General features: G+C 37.0%; 4 protein-coding genes across 4 annotated transcripts; all 4 read right to left on the bottom strand.

The window, feature by feature from the left end:
* Positions 1-2,274: 2,274 nt before the first annotated feature.
* LOC105227636 (cytochrome P450 CYP12A2) lies at positions 2,275-7,184 on the bottom strand. The gene is made up of 5 exons (XM_011207086.4): positions 6,502-7,184; positions 5,945-6,342; positions 4,156-4,272; positions 3,642-4,092; positions 2,275-3,585 (listed from the first exon to the last, which is right to left on the bottom strand). The coding sequence occupies exons 1-5, from the start codon at positions 6,583-6,585 to the stop codon at positions 2,971-2,973; spliced, it is 1,665 nt and encodes a 554-aa protein (XP_011205388.2). The 5' UTR covers positions 6,586-7,184; the 3' UTR covers positions 2,275-2,970.
* Positions 7,185-8,225: 1,041 nt separating this feature from the next.
* Positions 8,226-12,193, bottom strand: LOC105227637 (probable cytochrome P450 12a5, mitochondrial). Its single transcript, XM_049448728.1, has 5 exons — positions 12,013-12,193; positions 9,810-10,198; positions 9,638-9,754; positions 9,129-9,579; positions 8,226-9,068 (listed from the first exon to the last, which is right to left on the bottom strand). The coding sequence occupies exons 1-5, from the start codon at positions 12,109-12,111 to the stop codon at positions 8,454-8,456; spliced, it is 1,671 nt and encodes a 556-aa protein (XP_049304685.1). The 5' UTR covers positions 12,112-12,193; the 3' UTR covers positions 8,226-8,453.
* A 1,420-nt stretch (positions 12,194-13,613) lies between these two features.
* Positions 13,614-15,798, bottom strand: LOC105227638 (probable cytochrome P450 12a5, mitochondrial). Its single transcript, XM_049448729.1, has 5 exons — positions 15,633-15,798; positions 15,053-15,462; positions 14,882-14,998; positions 14,377-14,827; positions 13,614-14,312 (listed from the first exon to the last, which is right to left on the bottom strand). Exons 1-5 carry the CDS (start codon positions 15,711-15,713, stop codon positions 13,701-13,703), a joined length of 1,671 nt encoding a protein of 556 aa, XP_049304686.1. The 5' UTR covers positions 15,714-15,798; the 3' UTR covers positions 13,614-13,700.
* A 1,851-nt stretch (positions 15,799-17,649) lies between these two features.
* On the bottom strand, positions 17,650-20,582 carry LOC105227639 (probable cytochrome P450 12a4, mitochondrial). The gene is made up of 5 exons (XM_011207089.3): positions 20,009-20,582; positions 19,044-19,453; positions 18,860-18,976; positions 18,350-18,800; positions 17,650-18,294 (listed from the first exon to the last, which is right to left on the bottom strand). The coding sequence occupies exons 1-5, from the start codon at positions 20,105-20,107 to the stop codon at positions 17,707-17,709; spliced, it is 1,665 nt and encodes a 554-aa protein (XP_011205391.2). The 5' UTR covers positions 20,108-20,582; the 3' UTR covers positions 17,650-17,706.
* Positions 20,583-20,823: the final 241 nt, after the last annotated feature.

Below are 20,823 nucleotides of genomic sequence, written 5' to 3'. Positions count from 1 at the left end.
TCATCTGTTGTTTCTGTGCAATGGCGTTGTGGCGGAGTTGCCACAGATTAAATTCTTGTGGCGCCGTCTATGTGTCAGGCTGGGGACTTTTCAATTAACCTTATTAAAATTACTTTAACAATGATGCCAGACTGTTGTTTAAGAGAGTGCTTCGTAGTATATGATATACCAACTTCTCTTTGGTTTAAATTCGTAAGCAGTTCTTAAAACAGTTTTCAGCTATAATGTTAGATAAATTTTATTTTTTGTATTACAAGAACTGTAATTATGAGCAAAGTCGAAAGTCATTTGAACTGTATTTATGCAAAGGCATTTATCTATTCATATTTAGCAGTTATTAATTTTGCTTAATTCTTTACTGCCGTTAAAATCCTTCGTGCTATGAAAAATTCCTCGCTGCTTTTATACTAACACATCTATAACTGTATTTATACGAGTATTTCATATCAAAATTGCAAAGCAAATTTCAAGAAATTAAAATAAAAAAATATTTGTTGCTGCATTCTGGCTTCGAAAGCACTATCGTTTATCATAATTTATACTACGTTTCTTATTGAAAGTAACCACTATAAATGCAAGTAATATCAAAGCTCTTTAAAGAGTAACACTTGGAATTGCTCTAAAATTATGGAAAATCGTAATTAAAAGGAATTAAAACTTTAGCTTTACTGTAAAAATTGACTTACTATATATGTACTTATGTACATATGTATAATATGTATGTACACATAATCATTGTAAGAAAAAATTTGAATTATACAAAAAATACACCAACAAAAAATGTAATTAAATTGTAATAACGGCATTGTTTGCTAAAATGTACACAAAACGTTGTATGTGTGTAGAACTATGTGTGTAACTGTATGTAAGTGGGGGGAAAAACTTGTAAAATGAATATTAACAAATGTAATTAGATGCGTAAAAGTAACTTTGTTGTAAAGTGTAGCATGTAAAATGACAAATAATATATGAAATAAATAAAGATTTAAATGAGCTTTAAATAAATGTAAAAATATATATTTCAATACAGTGTGAAATGAAAAGTCGTTACGGATTTTGTGGTAAATTGATCATTTATGCGAAGAATTTATATATTTTTATCGATCTTCCTCGAAACTTAAATTCAGAAATTTTATGACAAAAATGTTGTTTAATTTTCCAGGTCCTAAAACTTAAGTGGTGAATTACTAACATTTTACATAAAATATTATCAATGGTTTTAAGCATTAAAAATAAAAATATTTTTTAAATATGGAAATATAATCCCATGGAGTGATAGAATGATGCTTAAGGGGGTATTCTACTCTAGAATTTTGAAAAATTCGATTTTTTTTCATATATTTAAAGTTTAGACCCTTAAGAACATATCCTCCAAAGGATTTTTAAAAATTAAAATTATTTTAAGAGCTACAGTTACTTTAGTGACGCAGTACCTAGCCCGGTAGGTAGGTAGACTCACTTTTTTAAACGCGTTTTTCTCGAAACTACTTTTTTCCACACGGTACCGGCATTATCTCAAGTTCTATACAACCGATTTACTTGAAATTTTGTGCGAACCTTCTTTATATAATCCTTTATCTTCCTTTAAAAATTCAGGAATTTCAAAAAAAAGCGTAAAACATGATTTTTATTTTCAAGCAGTCGCCATTTTTCAAAATTTTTTTTTTCGTGTTCCCTGAGGTAGGGACTATAACACGATCCTTACTGATTAAGAATTTCTTTTGATTTTTTTTCAGAACACCAGGGGAGGAAGTTCTGGAATAACCAGGATACCTAAAATGTAATATTAAACTTTGGGGAGAGGAAAATTAAATTTTACAATTGCGGGTATACAATCAGCAGAAAAAGGTCAGAAACGCCTCGAAACGCAAAAGGAAAAAGATATGCATCGAAAGGCGTTTGGTACACAGGCAGATCTAATGACGGTCGGCATTTTGGTATTTCGTTCTGCCCAATAACTTTTCTATATATTATATTGCAACTTATTGCTAGGCGACAAAGGGAGAACGCCAAAATTTTGATACTTTACAAATGGCTAATGTTAGAGAAGGTATGCTACTTTCTTTATATCCGGTGATTTTTTGTCGCGAACAATTGTTTTTGATTGCTACAAATTATTCAAAAAGGCTCCAGAAAGCGTTGACGACGAACCACGTTCAGGACGGCCATCAACATCAACTGTCAATAAAATATAGGATTTGGTGCTTGAGAATCACCGATTAACTTTCAGCTTTACTGGCATCGTTGGAATATCGGAAGGTTCACTGAAAAGATTTATTTTGAAATATAATTTGTGTCTAAGAAAACTGAAAGCACGATTGGTTCCAAATCACTAAATTTGTTCGTAAATCAGCGTCGCATCGACGTCTGTGAAACAATGCTATAAGACTACCAGGATGTCATGAAACGTATTATTACCGGCGATTGGTCTTCTATTTATGCTTACGACCTAGAAACACACGATCAATCGGTCGAAGATCGTGGAAAAGATGAGCCAAAGCCGAAAAACCACCTCAAAGCAGGTCAAAAATCAATGTTGTTTTGTTTTGTGTAGTTCGCCATACAATGATCTACCCGTTTTTTTGATCAGATCTTTTGGCGGGCTAAAAGTGACCAACATTTTAGGTTATACTGAACATAGTCTCATAAAGTTATAAGCTATAATGATTCGAAAATATAGCATTGAGAATTAATTGTGTAAACTCATTTGTGTACGTACTCCAACAACATTTTCTTAAACCAGTGTAAAAATTTATATTTTTACGATTTTACGATGCTTTATGACGGGTTGTGAGTACCTCAATAATATACTCCAACATTTTATTTCTCGTAATGTTGCAATTAGCATTCATGTAAGTCCTTGGTTAAATGCCATCTTAAACAATAAACACAAAGTGAAGCCATAAATGATCAATAACTTATTTCATAAAAAATTTTAAGTATATTGCTCTCACTTTAATCACCTCACAATTACTCAATATCAATAAACTTAAATTTTAATGGCGCATTTGGCATATTAATCAACATATTCTTGAAGACATTATCTGTCGGATAATGAAATTCAATTTGAAAGTTTCGCACCAATCTGGCAACACCCAATTCTATTTCTAAGTCGCTAATTCTACGACCCAAACAAGCTCTCGGACCGACACCAAAGGGCAGAAACGCAAATGGGCTGCTGGCTCTCCATTGTTTAGTGTCTTTAATAGCTCCGCACCCTGGTTCCTCAACAGTTTCGCTACTTGGTCGCAGCCAACGTTCGGGTAAGTATTCCAATGGACGCGCGTAATGTTCTTCACTTTTTAGTAGCGTTGAGTGAATCATGCTAATCACGGTGCCCTTAGGTACCCTATAACCGCTCAAAACAACGTCTTTCTGTGGCACTCGGCAATTTCCAATAGTCACTGGGTACATGCGTAGTGCTTCCTTCAAGCAGGCGCGTAGATATGGTATTTTGTTGAGTGTATTAGCAGCGAAAACTCCATTCTTTTGTGGTAGTATGCGCTTTACTTCCTCGCGTAGTTTTTCCTGTTTGTCAGGGTTCTTGGCCAAACAGAGTAGGATACCAACAGTGAGTGAAGTAGTCTATAATATGGAAATAAAGATATTATCTTCGAGTATTTTAAAATTTTAAAACTTACTGTGTCGACACCGCCTAGCAATAGATCCATTGCCATTACTGTGGCGATTTTCCTATCGATTTTCAGCAATTTCTCCAAAATGCTCTTTTCATTCTCTTCACGCTCGATACCGCGTTGCTGCTCCTCTTCTAGTTTAGCAATTGCCTCCATGGTATATTTCGATGTTACTTCTTGTATGTCATCTAAAGCTCGCATCAAGCGTTTAAACTTCGGCGTTGCCACAATACGCCAAAGCGATGGTGTGTATTCTAAATCTAGTGTAAGATACATCCAATCCGTTAAGGCTGCAAAAAGTTTTGAAGCATCATCCAAATTTTTGCTATTTTCACGCAGCAACCCGAGCTGCTTGTCCAGTGCCACCAGAGCCACCGATTCGAGTGTCCAATGCTGTATGTTCTCTTTAAAGTCGTCGGGCATTTCCAGAGTTTTAGTATCGCGTATCAAGCGGATTCTGCGGTAAGCAAAATAGTAGGTATATAAAATGCCACTCGAAAGTACTTCTTAAAATACTTACCTCTCTACGAATTCTTGGTTCACCTGCGCCATTTTGTTGAGATATATTTTAATATTTTTCGGCTGCATTAGCAATGGATTAACGACCGTTCGAAATGAGCTCCATTGTTCACCATGGCTGCATAATACATAGAAGAAAACAAGATTTTTGTATGAAAATTTCACTTTTCTGGGTTTGTGAAGGGTAGTATTTGCTACTTTTAGCGCCTTCTGAATTTCATATATTTTTCAAGGCATCATCTTTAGCGAAATACTTACAGGGAGCATTTCGTTGCTGAGCTTTATTTACTCAGTTTTAAAGAAGTTTTCGCTCACATTTGTAAAAAGCTAAGGAAGTAGTTCGATATAAAGACCATTAGTAGAACGATTCAATTCATCACGCTGATCATTTATATATACATATACTCGTAACGGATTTTTCAATAGAAACGCTACAAAATTAGACAGATAGGGACAGCAAACGACGTCATATTTTTCCCCGTTGTTTTGACATTTCTCTTCAATAAAATTTGCCATTTTATCATGGATAGATATATGTACAATCCAACAACGAGTCAAAATTATTAAAATTTACTACCGAAATTCGGAGTCAGTGGCCTCAACTTGAAGAGCGCTTCGGCTAAATTTTTGGTCGTCACAATTGTCCGGTCAGATTAATAATTGAGCGTCTAATGGAAAAATTTGAATCCACAGACACCGTTTTCTCGTGCCATAGAGACAAAGAAATGCCCGTGTCGATAATACCTCTGCCGTTGGCGCATCAATTGAGGAAGACCCAAAATCAGTCTCTCACACGTCATTCTCAAGCGTTGGACACATCTGTGACGTCTTTGTGGCGAATTTTGCGAAAAGATCTAAACCCGCTTGACCACCAGAATCATCGTTTGTTCGTAAATTGAGCTAAGTAACAACTTAAAAATGATCCGATTTTTTTTATCGAAAAATCATATTCAGCGATGAGGCTCATTTCTGGGTGAATGGCTACGTCAATAAGCAAAATATGCGTTATTGGTCAGGCAGTAATTCACACGTACTCCGTGAATTATCATTGCTTCCCAAAAAAATTACGTTTTGGTGCAGGTTATGGGCCGGCAGCGTCATTGGGCCGTACTTCTCCCGTAATGATCAGGCGCTATAAGTCACACAGCGAATGTCACAATCGATTTATTGAAAACCAAGTCAATTGTCCGCCTCGGTCGTGCGATTTGACTCCTTTAGACTATTTTCTGTAGGACTACATCAAGTCTATGGTCTATGCCAACAAGCCAGTGACGATTGATGAACTGTGAACGAATATCGAACGTGAAATAGCAGCGTGCCCGTGGTGACCATGCAAAAGAAATCGAGTTCCATACATAATGGTATGGAATGTACTTTCACAGGAATAAAGAATTTCATTGATATCCCAAACATTTTTTAATTTTTGTAACGCTCTTATTGAAAACCCCGTTATATCTTTCAGCATGGTATCCAACGTTTATTTCTGGGTATTACAAACTACGTGGGAAATTTAATATATCCTATTCAGGCTATAAAAATATTCAAATATGTGGAGAAGGGCTTAAAAGCGCTATAAAAGTTCTCACATAACTATAAAGATCACATATTTCCAAAATATCAAAAACGATTGGAAGGAAATATGGTAGAGTTTTTCTACTTTATACTCTCCTTCTTGACTATATTGGCATACTAACTTTGTTACTTTTTTATACACGTTTATCAAATTCAATACCACACCGTTTTCACCTCAAACTGCAAACTTTTTTACCATCTAAATTTTCAATAATTACGTTGCAAGTATTCCCTCGACGTCCCCATAGAAATCGGCGCGCAATTTGTTGCGATGATAACGCAATGTTACCGAATTGGGTCTTATCGGCCAGGCGCCCTCATTGCGAAAGACACGTTCGAAGTCAGCTGGATTGTGTGTATATAAGGCGTCAGGTCGGCCGAACATGCCAGGCATTATATAAATATCGCCATAATCCTCTTGCATTGCCTTCAACAATTGCGCCGAGTCTAATTTGTAATATCGGCCACCGGGTAACAATTGCCGTAGAAATTTAAAAACGCCTGCTCTCGGCAACTCATTGAAGGGACGTGCTTGCTGCCACTCCGTAGCAATATCAGCTGATTTGTCTGAGGGCGTGTGTGTGATTGCGTCGGCGGCAGTGCATTTGTGCGCGTGCTGTGGTGATAATGAGACGGCACGTGTTAAACATTTTGCAATGCATATGCATTTATTCGGAGCGCAGGGTTTATTCAACCACGCAAATATTTTTTTATAAGTATATAATATTGTATCAGTTTATTTTTTCTTCTTTTATGCGTCGTGCTTGATACTCACATTTCTTATATTCAACCAAGAGTTAGCGGTGACGCCAATGACGCGATTGCAGAGCGATCCACGAATGGGATTATAAGCACACATTTTGCGTTTACCTTCTCATACGAGCTACACAATATCACTGTTCCTGACAGACTAAAGTTATATTTCGCTTCATCGTGTTGATATCTATAAAAAACTCAAATCCTCTTAAATATTTTTTGTTAAAAAAAAAAAAAAAACTTAACCCACTGTGCAACCATACTGTTTACAAGACAACATTACTCTTATATGTACTATATGCGTTTCTTCATTTGTAAATAAATATAAAAATAGGAGGCATGCTCTATATTCGTCCGAAACCAAACCAAGTAAATGTTTAAAAACATAAACGACTTCTGATGATTTTTACCGTTAATATTGACAGTGAATTTTAGAGAATTCCGACTGTCAATAACCCTAAGATTATAGGTGTGACTAAACTCTTCACTCCTCACACGACCCCGACATTGCCAAAGTATAGACCTGAAACAAAACTATCAAGTCGCTAGCCGCCAGAACATGATGAAGAGGCAAAGCAACGTTGTTGCCAACATACAAAGCAATCGGACGGGCCGGCCCTTAACTACGCCGCACCAATATGGTCGCTCGGATACACAAAAGCACAGACAAGGAAGTTTCAGACATGTCAAAATACTGCACTCCGTACTATAATGGGATGCCTCCTAGTGAGTACCTGCACAGTGAGGCCTGTATGCTTCCATTTAAGAAGCATAGTGAACTTATTTCCAAGTAGTTTCTGCTGTGTTGGTTTAATAGAATTATCCCAGCAGCCACCTGCTTGAAGCGGAAGCTCCTAGGAGGATCAAGAGATCCTTCCTCAACTACGTCGACGACATAAGACGATGCTCCGACCAGATTTCGAACGCAACCAGCTTCAGACATGCACTGACCACCATTCACAGCGGAGCCATAAACACCTTCATCGACTCCCTCTAAATGAATGCCGTACTTGGAGTCAAACCAACAGCCATTGCAGACGACAAGCTCGAATTGCCAAGGCTCGAGAGTGACCCTTGCGCAACTTCGTTTTGTCCAGTATGCAACGAGTCACCGCATGACTCTAACCACCATTTTGCATGCCCAGCTAAACCTACACACGTGACACCGCTCTCCATATGGTCCGACTCCGTCGAAACAGCACGTTTCTTGGACCTACCGTTCGATGATCTCGATGACAACTTATCTGAACGTTACCACCCTAACGGTGACTAGATAACCGTTACAACAGCAACAAAAATTTATTTAACGAGCTTTAAAAAATGGCGGCTTCCCAAAAAAGTCCTTTTCTTTGTAAAATTTACATTTCACTTCTGAAAAGTTTATAAAAAATAAAAATAATTTTTTCTCTCGTTAATCTTGTTTGAAAAATACTGTCAAAATTTGAAGTTAATCAAAGAATTGAGAATTGAGATTGCTGAAGAAAATGCGCTTAATTTTTGTACCCTGATATAAGAGGGTGAAACCTTGAGGTTTTTCAGTTTTACAGTTTCTACCCCTTAAAATCTCATCTTAGATCCTAAGTCATCTGCTAATATTCTGTGAATTTTCAAGACTATTTGAATAATATTTTTAATGATATTATTGGCATCTTACTGGTATTTTAGATAAGCTAGTGACCTCAAGTGTCTTAGAGTATTTTTTTTTTAAAAGTCAGAGCCTTTAAAAACTCAACGTTTTTTTCGATTTTTTCCATATTTATTTCATCAATGAAACATTTCTGTTTATGAAAATAGATCTTGGATAAAGTAAAAACAAATAACAGTATTTTCAAATTTCCTAAACATTTGCGGTTAAGTTAAAAATAATCAACTTTAGTCTCTAATATAAATCTCTTAAAGCCACCATTTTGTACAATTTTCTCCATTAAACCACTTTTTTGATATAAAATAACAAAATATTGCTTACAGAGTCTATTCAATATCCGTAAATTTAAATTTTAACGGTATATTTGGCATGTGAACAAACAAACTTTTGAATGGTTTATCGATTGGATGATTAAACTCAATTTGGAAATTTCTCACCAATCTGGCAATACCCAATTCTATTTCCAACTCACTTACTCTGCGGCCTAAACAAACCCTCGGACCAAAACCGAAAGGTAAATATACAAAAGGATTACTCGGACGCAACGCTTGCGTGCACGCTACGTCAGACTGCTGCTCTCCGCCTTCTTCCATTGCACCCGAGCGTAACCAACGTTCGGGTAAATATTCTTTTGGGCGTGCAAAGTAGTTTTCATTCGTGAATAACGATGTGAGTACCATATTCACCATACTGCCCTTAGGTACTTTATAACCACTGAGTACCAGATCTCTTTGTGTCACGCGTACGATGCTCACAGTCAGAGTATAAATACGTATGGCTTCTTTGATGCAGGCGCGCAGATAGGGTATATTGTTCAAAGCATCGGCTGTGAAATCTCCATCTTTCTGTGGCAACACACGCATCACTTCCTTCCGTACAATTTGTTGCTTTTCGGGATTTTTCGCCAGACAAAGTAAAACCGCTGTCGCGAATGAGGTGGTCTGCGATATAATTTAATAAAAACCTTATAATATTTGTAGAAAATTTATTTACATTTTTACCGTATTAATGCCTGCTAGGAATAGATCTAAGCACATCACTGTCGCTATTTTCTTGTCGACCTTCAGTAGTCTCTCAAATGCGCTCATTTCATTCTCCGGCCTCACGATACCCAGTTTCTTTTCGGCCTCCAGGTTGGCGATTGCTTCGTCTACAAATTTCAATGTGACCGTTTGCATGTCGTCTGCCGCCTGTAAAAAACGTCTGAACTTCGGTGTGCGCACACGACGCCACACTGAGGGTTTCCACTCCAAGTCAAAGCCGACTGTAAATATGGTATTCAAGGCGGCCAATAATTTCAGCGCGTCCTCGTAATTTTCACTGTTATCACGCAGCAAACCGAGCTGTTTCCCCAGTGTGACAATGGAAAGAGACTCCAGCAGCCAACACTGTAGATAATCTTCAAAGTTGTTGGGCATCTCTTGAGTGTCGGGATCGCGTATAGCACGGATTCTGTAGAAAGCGAATTTTAGAAAATAAGATCTACGAAGTATAATGAATACTTGCCTACCTTTCGACAAATTCCTGGTTCACTTGCGCCATTTTGCCGAGGTACATTTGCACATTCTTGGGTTGCATTAGTAATGGATTGACGGCCGAGCGAAAAGTGCTCCATCGCTCACCTTGGCTGTGAAAATATCACCAAACAATTAGTATTTCAAGTAAATGATGTACGAACTCACGTTGTTAGCGCCCCTTCGACCTGTTTAAAGAAATCTGCCTGCAATTTACTTCGATAATAACGTAATGTCGCAAACGGTCTTATCGGCGACACGCCCTCATTTCGAAACACGCGTGCGAAATCTTCTGGATTGTGTATCACCACGGTGCTGGGTCGACCCATAAACGCGGGCACTACAAAAATATCACCGTGATCCTCTTTCATTGCCATTTCTAAGGCATTGGACTCTAAATTCTTGTAACGGCCACCGGGTAAAAACTTAGTTAACAGTCTGAAAACGCTATCTTGTGGTAATTCGCTGTATGGACGTGCTCGTTGCCACTCCAGGGTTGCATCTGTAGGCTGTTCCAAGCTAATAGTTGTTTGTTCCGGACAAACACGGTTCTCTAGCTGTTGATACATATGGTCTAAATTATTGGTTTGCTTACATTTTTTGGTTTAGGTATACATTTCTTATTGACGTCAAACATGTAGAAAGTTTTCTACCATATATACATACATTGTGACAAAAAAGCATCCGGAAATTCTAAATAAAACGCAAACTATTTAATTATTCATAAATATTTATTTTGCCGCCTTCAAAGTAATCCCCACCAGATGTAATACACTTATACCCATTTGCATATTAAGAAAATGGATTCCACGGAGCGGCATTTCCAGTTTGGTGAACAACACACGGAGCCAAATCTGGTGAATATGGTCGACGGTATTCATTGCATTTTTGGCTTTGAATTCGGTCCCAATCGTCCTCTTTTTAAAAAAAATTAAGTTTTATCGAGACGCTTGCAGCAAGACGGCGTTTCATACCCAAAATATCCATCAAAATCAATTAAAATGGACTGAAATGTCGAGCTGTTTTTCCAACTCTCCCACACTTGCCTAATGATTTTCAAGCGCCATATACTTCACTTTTTAATATTTTCATCAGTTGAAGAGGTCGAAGGTCGCCCAGAACTTGTGTTTTTGTTAAAATTGAATCACCGTAAGCTTTTTCTAACATTTGCAACGATTCCGCATACGAAATTTGTTTAGAAATAAAAAAAAAAATTGGACAAATTCTTTGTTCGATTTTTTATCCATTGTAAAAATCGCTACTGATAAGCAAAAGTCTCAACTGAATATTAAGTTAAGGGGTCAGTAGGGTAATCTGGCCTGTTTTTTGACATTTTTTTTTCATAGAAATTTTTATTCTACAATAGAACTTTTTTCACATATCATGAGGTATATCGTGGAGTGTATAAACAAATTTTTTCGGAATTTTTTGATGATATCTGTCGGAGAAATGCTTGGGTGAATGAGATGTGTTTTTTCACTGCCGATCACGATTTCTCATGTTTGGATCATCTGAAACTCAAAAACCCAATTTATTCTTAAAAAGTACGTGAATGGTTATCGTCCTATTAGAATCATGAAAAAATGTTGATGAATAAAAAAGTTTTCTTTTTAATGTTTCTCAATTTTTTTTACATAAATTTTGTCATAACATTGTCAATAAATTATAAAAAATTATTATTCTAATATGGACAATAGCCTGGCGTTTTGTCAACATTAAAAAAGAAAATTAAGCAAATCGGTTGAGTAGTTCGACCGGAATCATGTTCGACGTTTTGAGTTGAAAACACTTTTAAAGTTTGAGTTGTGCACTCCGAACGTCGAGCGGTATTATTTGTGGGCCTTTTTCGAAACATTCCAATTGTAAAGTGGGTTTCTACATTAATTCTAAAGGGAATAGTATAAGGGAACAGAAAATGCAAAAAAAAAAAATTGAAAAAAGATTACCCTCCTGACCCCTTAAAGACAATATTGGAATTTAATTGGAAGATTCAGCTTTTCTTTGCTAGCAGGTGTTAGTTTTGACTCTCTCTGCGATAATTGTGTTCTCGAATGGTTGCCTTGTGGCACAGACCGCTGATAATACTTATCAAGTTAATATTTCGAATTGGTAATAAATTCTTCATCAATATTTCATTAACAAGAACACAGTTTTAGCATTCAAAACGCTAAATCTTACAAAGTAATTGCCTGATTGTGGCGAGATTTATACACGTATTTCTTGAACGTTGAACTATAAAATGCCACTTTTCTAACAAACAGGAAGCACAATTTAACTCTTTTTTATTGGTTTTGATAAACGCGAGTCCATATATACTCATAAAGTTCAATCGAATGTAAACAATAGTAATACTTCTTTTAATTGTATCCACCTGTTTTGTTGCCAGCAAACGCTTGTTGATCGCCGTAAAGCGCTTTGTGAGGCCAGCGCATTCGCTGAGCGCAACACAATTTATTTTTGCGTGAAACATTTTGGAATTAGAATTTTTTGAACTTAACACGAGCGCCGCTGCAGTTTAACTAGTTTTTCGCATTTGCAAACATTCCCATAGAACCCAATTTATACATGAAGTACTATATTATATATTAGTATACAAAAACATGCACTTTACTAGGCATTATCAACCAAACTAAACTGCATTTAACTTTTTATTTTTATTTTGTGATTTATTATCTGTTTTATATACTATAAATGTTTTTTGTATATGTAGATACATTTTTTTTTAATTTCATGGGGTTATCGGTCTCCACACATATTTAATCTACACTTTGCTCTCTTGCATAAAACAGTATTATAAAATACAAGTAAATAAAATGCAGAACAGACAACAATCAGATAACAACTTTGGAAAAGAAAAAAATCATTTTCGTTGAAAAGCGCCTTCAATAATTTTCTCTCTCTTAAGCTGACTTTGCTTTTACTTTGCAGATGTCTTCGATGATATCGGAGTATGTGTTGAGTGTCAAAAGAAAAGGTGTTCTCGGTCAGTAGAGAGCTGCCGCTTATGCGATAAGCAAGCCAATAATCAAGATGCAAGTTTTCATGTCGATTGCAGCTCATTATTGCACTCAATTCAAAAGTTTGCTCTCACTCTCACACTGCATCAAATGAATGCAATAAAGAGTGCGCATTCTTTCAAGTGAATATTTATTAATTAATTGCAGAGTTAAACATGTTTTGGAAGTCTCAATTCAGTGCGAATCACTTCACACCGAAATAAAGCGCCCGATGATGATTCTTTGTATTGATATGAAGTCGTTCAGTTGTGTTAACTCCACTGTCTGGCGGCAGCAATGAGTAAAACTGTCTTATTCGTGGAACAGAAAATAACTTCGAGATCCACGGAACGTCATTGTATGACCAAAAAGTGGTTTGCGGCGGCTTTTCGAATACAGATGGTTCTAAGGTTTATTATAGCTGCCTACAAATGCTTGAAAAATGTCTGGACTTGGTTACTGGTTTCAATATGTTACAATGAGAATCACGCTGTTCATGTTTAGCAACAAAAATCCAATGAATGTCTGAAGTCAAAATGTTTTGACCTTGGGTAGCTTTGATTTACAAATTTGACCTCCATTGAGTCTTTTGAGAGGTTATTCGAAAGCAAGTTCGATATAAGTAAACCTCGGACCATTGAGGAGCTCAATGTAAATATTCGTGCGGAAATCGCTATACTGTCGGAGCAGATGGTAAAAGCGACGAAAGAGAGTTATTTTTTTTCTGATCAATCTGCGCACTTATGTTGTTCACAAAGGATAACTTTCTCAAAAGATTCCTCAAAAAACTTTTAATTTTACTTTTTCAAAGCCATTCAATGTCTACAAGCCAGCATATTGAATTGCACACCCTTTAAATTTGATAGGAATCATAAAAATTACTAATACCTCGGCGCGATAACGAAATTGGGTTCCTGAGGTCTTTGAAACTCACAAGTATTACGAAATCATAATACGAATTGTCAACTGTTCACTAATTAATGTATTTGTTTTATTGTTTACGATTACATACATTTATATAATAAAGTTAAAAATATCAATTAAGTATATGCTAATATTATGATTACTCAATATCGGTGAATTTAAATTTTAACGGTATATTTGGCATATTAATTAACATACCCTTAAATGCCTTATCGGTTGAGTAATTAAATTCTATTTTGAAGTTCCTAACCAATCTCGCTATGCCCAAGCCCACCTCCAATTCACTTATTCTGCGACCAAGGCACACTCTTGGACCAAAACCGAACGGTAAATACACGAAAGGACTACTCGCCTTTATCGATTGTGTACATTCCTCCGTAACCTGCTGGGGCTCCTCGACATCAGTGTTCGCACGTAGCCAACGTTCCGGTAGAAATTCTAAAGGCCGTGAGTAATAACGCTCATCCGATTGTAGTGGCGCGAAAATCATGCTGACGTATGTGTGTTTAGGCACCTGATATCCACTCAGTACGAGATCATTTTGTGGTACACGCATATTTCCCATCGCCACAGGGTAAATACGTAAGGATTCCTTGAGGCAAGCACGCAGATACGGCGCATGCTTCAGTGGGTCTTCTATAAAAGCGCCGTCTTTTTGTGGCAGCACACGCATCACCTCAGCACGCAATATTTCTTGCTTTTCCGGATTTTTAGCCAAACAGAGTAGAGCGCCGACGGCTAAGCTTGAGGTCTGTAATAGAATTATTTGATGTTATTGCGTTGGTTCATTAGAGTATAATGAATTTGTCTCTTACCGTATCAACGCCCGCCATAAGCATATCCATAGCCATTACAGTTGCTACCTTCTTATCTTTCTTTAGTAATCTCTCCAGCATACTTTGCTCATGTTTGGGACGTACGATGCCTTGCTGGCTTTCCATTTCAAGCTTTTTAACCGTTTCATTTATATACTTCCATGTTACACTTTGTATATTATCCATTGCTTTCATAAGACGTTTGAATTTCGGTGTGGCTATAAATCGCCACAGTGTTGGTTTATAGTCCAAGTCCACGGAAAGTGCCATGAAATCATTCAAGGCCGCAATAAGTTTCAAAGCGTCCGCATAATATTCGCTGTCTCCACGCAGCAGGCCGAGCTGCTTGTCAAGTGCCACAACAGCCACCGATTCCAGGGTCCAACGCTGTATGCATTCCTCAAAATCGGCGGGCATTTCTAAGGTTACCGGATTGCGTATCGCACGTATTCTGTGAAGACACAAACAACAATAATTAGTGGACACGATCTTTACTTCGACTTACCGCTCTACGAATTCTTGGTTCACTAGCGCTAATTTGTTGCCATACATCTCAATATTCTTCGGTTGCATAAGCAAGGGGTTAACGGCTTTACGAAAGGCGTTCCATTGTTCACCTTGCCTGTAAAATTAACTTTTCTGTAAAACCCTTTATATTTCATATATTCAAACTTACGTTGCGATTGCGCCCTCCACGCCTGCAAAGAAATCTGCACGCCATTTATTCCGATGATAACGTATAGTTTCCGAAAATGGTCTAATGGGCCAAACACCTTCATTGCGAAAGATATTTCGAAAATCGTCGGGATTGTGCGTCACCACGATATTGGGTCGACCCATCATGGCCGGCAACATGAAAATAGGTCCATAATCCGTACGCATAGATGTCACCAAGTCCTGGAAATCTAGTTTGGCATAAGCTCCGCCTGGTAAAAATTTACGTATCAATTTAAGCGCACCAACGCGAGGTAGCTCGCTGAATGGACGTGCTCTTTGCCAATCTAAATTGGGGTCGTGTTGTTCGGTCGTAGCTGTCTGTGGATTTGCAGATGTGATGGTGTCCACATAATGTTGATGCAGCGATTTCTGTGAAAATTAAATTAAATTTATTCAAGTATATGTTAAAGGGAACAGACAAAATGTTTCTTCGGTTCAATCGAGGTTAATGTTTATTGTTGTTTTAAGTAAGCTACATCTGCTACATACTTGTATGTATTAAAACCCCCATCATACACACTATAGAGCTTATAATTTACCTGTTCTGTCACAAACAAGTGAATAACCGAAGCTTTCTTTATCACAAAGCCTCCTTCCCTTCGAATATTTGCTAAAAACATTTTTGGAAGTAAACTTCAATAAACTGGGCACAATCACTGCGTAACATGAACTGAAATTCTTTAGTCTTTGCATTGTAGCTCTTGCATATAAGCTACATATGTATATCAGATAAACAAGAATAAGAAATGCAAATCTTCTGTATACATACGCATTATATGCGTTCATGTATACTAAAATATATTTTGATAATGGTCGGTGCAGATATTTTGGTACTCACTTACTTTTATGGCTACCCATACCAACATTTTTTAAACAAAAGATGTAACTAATAATAGCACAGCCACACAGACTCCAGTCTAAGTGAGTTAAGTGTCTTCTCAATATTATTAATAACAATTATAGGATCAATCCGCGCTCCAAAAATTCGGCAAAGCCTCTGGCAAAAAGAAAAAGGTATATATATATATGTATATATATGTACATATATGTTTATGTGCTATATATTCGTTCTATTCAGATTTACAAATTCTCCTTATTTCGGAATACAGTACAGTCAAGTTTTTGATAATTCAGATCTAAACTGAGGAATCTTTTGCCTCAGAGAAATAAAGACTTTTTACCAGCTATGTATACCCTAGTTATATAGCAACACTTTTGTTTAATATGGCCTGTGTTTTACTTTTGCAGGTGTTTTAATTTTGGATCGAGCTTCTCATCCGACTCGAAGGACCAAATGTTTGGTTTTATTCTATTTTTGTTTTTTAACATTCGCACAATGTCAGAGACTTTAAAAAATTTTTCTTCTGTTTCAATACTAATATATGACATGTTGTATTTGAGTGTCAATTCGTTGATATTCTTTTCCATGAAACTCCACGAATTTTTAATACGTCCTTCATATCGTTCAAGTTCAGCTTCGTAGGCAGTTTTTCCTTTTTATTTATCTTATTTTATTTAATGTTCTTGTTATTCTACATATAATAATGAAACTAAATATATTGTATGAGGTCTTCTTCTTTATTTTTACACCAATATAATTTTTGCTAGGCCGAAGATAGAGCCATGTATAGAAATTACGCAGGTGAGAAAGTTCTCTAAGCGTCATTCACTTGTGGCCAGAATCTAGATTATTTTACAAGTGGGTGAAGCAGCTCACGATTCCCGGTCTTAGAGCAAGCATCCTCTGGGAAGCCAAAGAACGTCCGTTTGAAGGCTAGCTAAAGTAAGAAGACGAAATATCCCTAATCAAGCTTGTGCGCTGGATTGGGACCCGCCATGCAAAAATAAAACAAAAAAACAACCTGCTTCTGTAAACTCGGCTATAACTGCGTAAGCGGTGACTACGCCAATAAAGAAGAAGAATTTTTGTTAAATAAATATTGAGTATTTGTATTAACACTTGCAATTTTTAGTGAATCTATTCTGAACTTGCAATATAGTCGAGCTGACAGAAGGGACTGATAGCTTTGAGTAAAAAATAAAATCCGTTCTTATCTTTCATAGTTCATGTTTAAAAAATACTTAATATTGCATTCATACTCCAGACAAGAGATGCTAATTGAAATACATATTTCTGAAACCGATTTACACATAGATTTTAAACTGCAATTAGTTTCACAGCCCCATTAGTTCTCTACATTTTCTTCTTGCATGTTAAAGAACCCAGAAATACTCTTTAATCTAATTGAAATATTAGGGCCTACAATGACTCTTTCTATCCGTAGTTTGCTAAAACGTTACACATCACATCTGCGTTTAGTCTATAATTTTTCAAAATTTACATTAAACTTACATTTCTGAAAAATATTGAAAAGTTATGATGTTATTTAACAAACATACATTGTCACAACTTATCCAAGATGTAAGATATTCTCAAAGTTTCTTCCGTATTCTAAGCAAGGTTACAGTCTTGACGCCAACAGCAATTAAACTCTCTGAAATAAACTCTATGTGAAAAAAAGCAACCATATCCTAGATCTTAATAAAATTTCATAATTATTTTTAGAGATTACATTGCTTTATTTAATTTTTTGCTAACATGTCGCTTGAAAACTATTCAATGTCAGTGAATTTAAACTTTAGTGGTTTGTTGGGCAAATTAATCATCGCAGTTCGGAAAACATCGCCGGTTGGATAATTAAATTCTATATGGAAGTTTCTAACGAACCGCGCAATACCCAATTCCAGTTCCAAATCACTAATTCTTCGACCAACACACATTCTGGGACCGAAACCGAAAGGCATATAAATGAAGGGGTTAATCGGTTTAAGCGGTACAGCACCCTCGCCATTTTCCGTCGAACGTAACCAACGTTCCGGCAAGTACTCCTTCGAACGTGGATAATAACGGTCATCCATAAGTAAACTTGCCGCTACCACACTGACCCAAGTATTCTTAGGCACTTGATATCCACTTAATACGATGTCTTTTGGTGTAACACGTATATTGCCGGTACCTAATGGGTACATACGCAGCGCTTCTTTGATACAAGCACGTAGATAAGGTATGCGGCTTAAAGCGTCGGCGGCAAACTTGCCATCCCGCTGCGGCAACACGCGCATAACTTCCTCACGTAGTAATTGTTGCTTCTCGGGATTCTCAGCCAAAGCGAGTAAAATACCAATGAAGACTGTGGTGCTCTGAAAAATAACAAATGGTGGTTTGAATATCATAAGGATAAGTTTTCGAACATACCGTATCGACACCCGCCATGAGCATATCCATTGCCATAACGGTGGCAATTTTCTTATCGATTCGCAGTAATTTCTCCAACACACTCTGCTCCTGCTCCGGTCGTACGATGCCTTTACGCTGCTCCTCCGCTAGACGCTCCATGGCAGCATTGATGTATTTCAGTGTTATATTTTGTATATTATCCAGTGAACGCATGAGTTCCTTGAACTTTGGTGTGGCAATGTAACGCCAAGGTGATGGCTTGAAATCCAAATCAAAAGGAATTGTGAAGAAATCAGACATGCTCTGAAACAGTGTCCACACTTCGGGCGACACCGCGCTATTCTCACACAACAGACCCAGCTGGCGGTCCAATGCGACGATGGAAACTGATTCGAGAGTAAAACGTTGCAACCATTTATCAAAGTCGTCGGGCATTTCTAATGTCTGAGGATCACGTATGGTGCGGATTCTAAAATGATTTTCGTAATTTACAGTCATGGATTGTTTTTGCCTTGAATATGAGCTAACCTCTCCACAAATTCCTGATTCACTTGCGCCATCTTATCGAAATAAATATTGATATTTTTGGGCTGCATAAGTATCGGATTGACAGCTGAACGAAACGAGGCCCATTTTTCGCCGTGACTATAATATTTTAGAATACTCTTTTTTTTTACAGAAAAAACGGACTGTTTGCAATGTTTTAACTCACGTTGATATAAGGCCCTCAACATTCTGATAGAAATCTGCGCGCAACTCGCTGCGATGGTAGTCCAAACATAATGAGCTCGGTCTGTTCGGCCAGGCGCCTTCGTTGCGAAAGATTTGCTCAAAATCATCGGGATTTTGCGTCATTACTATATCGGGTCGTCCCAACATGCCAGGCATGATGTAAATATCCGCATGCTCGGCAAACATCGCCTTGAACATTTGTGTGGCATCCAGGTTGTAATATCGTCCGCCGGGCAAAAATTTAAAGAAAAGTGTGTAAGGGTTCACACGGTGAATTTCCTTGAAGGGACGCGCCTGCTGCCATTCGGGGTGTGACTCTTTACTCTCATTGTTAAGTGCTGCTTGATTGTTCGCCTTTGTTGTGGTGGCTGTTTGTTGCCCAAAACATGTCTGCAATAAAATATTGAATTTATCGCTTATTTCCTGCGATATTTCATTTTATTTTTGTTTCCTCTTTGGCGGTTATTCACCCAAGCGCAGCATTATCAGAATTTGCTCACCGTAAATAAAGGCAAAATAAAGTGCTCATGTACTCTTGCAGCTAGCAGATCTTATAAATATGAGTATATGTATTTCTATATTTACTTGTTAATACAAATTTCGGCACACCTTTTGCCGAAACAAATTTAAATTTATTTAAGTAGTGTCGGCATTGGGAAACCGATATTATAGAATGAAACTTGGGTACTTAAAACGACCATCTGAAGATCGATACTCTATCTATTCGGCCTATCGAAATCACTAATATAACTAAATAATTACTACTGCAACTGAAGACTTTGCTTTCCTATTAAATAGTCCCTAACCTGCCACCAAAAGCGAGCATTAACGTTTTTTACCCTCGTGATCGTTTTTTATGTATGTCGTGAATAACAGCATAACACAGACGAAATTATTATTATTTTTTTTAATTCGTTTTTATTTTTTTGCTGTTCGTATAGTTACCGGTTGTTTGCTCAGCAGACGTTTTACCGCCGTATTGTGTTTTGGCGCACCGTTACACTTGAATATTGATATCCACTCGCGTCTTCGGCCCACAAACATTATTGCTGCTTATCTGTCTGTGTCCGGTTGCTGCTGCAAACGAATGCAAACTGATTGCAATTCCTGTTGGAGCTTTTACCAAATCTTTGCTTTCTTACGAAAATTGAATGTAAACGCTCCAGCTTCTTAATTTAACGATAATCAGCAAAAAATGGTTTTTCGTTCTCTTTGGCAAGTAAAACAAGAAAGTATATATAAATATTTATGATACAGGCGTGCACGAGTTAAAAAAGAACACAGTCGTAGCAGGGTGAACCCAAAAGTACTAGAATCATTTTCGGACATAATGTTGCTCTACCCCTATGATTAGTTCAATTTCTGACGGGAAAAAATTCAATTACTGCTATTAATAATTGTCGATTGCTATCTTTACACTTCATCTAACATTCTGTCCAAATCTAGTTAGAATATGACAGCACATTAACCTAGGGCAAAATCATTGAACAAAATCAGCAGCTTGTGTCAAATTGTTTTATGGATCTATCTTGAATTGAACAAATAGTAATGTGAATTGACCTGACCCTCTGATACCCTCGTTTGAAGGTAATTCATGACGAAGTGATGTAAAGAAACGACCCAACACTTTAACTTTCCACATATCTTTTGATTTTGGATTTTGGTATACATTTTACGATTCTTAAGTCCACGGATCTTTTTTTAAGATATATTATGTTTATTTTGAAAACAATTCCCTAGCGATATTCTATATTTTGAAT

This window comes from Bactrocera dorsalis, chromosome 2 (assembly GCF_023373825.1).
Source record: "Bactrocera dorsalis isolate Fly_Bdor chromosome 2, ASM2337382v1, whole genome shotgun sequence".
Lineage (NCBI taxonomy): Eukaryota > Metazoa > Arthropoda > Insecta > Diptera > Tephritidae > Bactrocera > Bactrocera dorsalis.
The sequence above is the reverse complement of the archived record's forward strand: the minus strand, read 5'-3'. Positions and strand labels throughout refer to the sequence as shown.

Coding starts and splice junctions, on each gene's coding strand:
- LOC105227638 (XM_049448729.1), bottom strand. CDS start 15,713: ATGTTTTTAGCAAATATTCGAAGGGAAGGAGGCTTTGTGATAAAGAAA. Junction 14,828..14,881: donor AACCAAGAATTCGTAGAGCG/GTAAGTCGAAGT, acceptor GTGTCTTCACAG/AATACGTGCGATACGCAATC. Junction 14,313..14,376: donor TTATGGCGGGCGTTGATACG/GTAAGAGACAAA, acceptor ATTCTATTACAG/ACCTCAAGCTTAGCCGTCGG.
- LOC105227639 (XM_011207089.3), bottom strand. CDS start 20,107: ATGTTTGTGGGCCGAAGACGCGAGTGGATATCAATATTCAAGTGTAAC. Junction 18,801..18,859: donor AATCAGGAATTTGTGGAGAG/GTTAGCTCATAT, acceptor AAATCATTTTAG/AATCCGCACCATACGTGATC. Junction 18,295..18,349: donor TCATGGCGGGTGTCGATACG/GTATGTTCGAAA, acceptor GTTATTTTTCAG/AGCACCACAGTCTTCATTGG.
- LOC105227637 (XM_049448728.1), bottom strand. CDS start 12,111: ATGTTTCACGCAAAAATAAATTGTGTTGCGCTCAGCGAATGCGCTGGC. Junction 9,755..9,809: donor GTCGAAGGGGCGCTAACAAC/GTGAGTTCGTAC, acceptor ATATTTTCACAG/CCAAGGTGAGCGATGGAGCA. Junction 9,580..9,637: donor AACCAGGAATTTGTCGAAAG/GTAGGCAAGTAT, acceptor CGCTTTCTACAG/AATCCGTGCTATACGCGATC.
- LOC105227636 (XM_011207086.4), bottom strand. CDS start 6,585: ATGTGTGCTTATAATCCCATTCGTGGATCGCTCTGCAATCGCGTCATT. Junction 4,273..5,944: donor GTCGAGGGAATACTTGCAAC/GTAATTATTGAA, acceptor TGTATTATGCAG/CCATGGTGAACAATGGAGCT. Junction 3,586..3,641: donor TGCTAGGCGGTGTCGACACA/GTAAGTTTTAAA, acceptor TCCATATTATAG/ACTACTTCACTCACTGTTGG.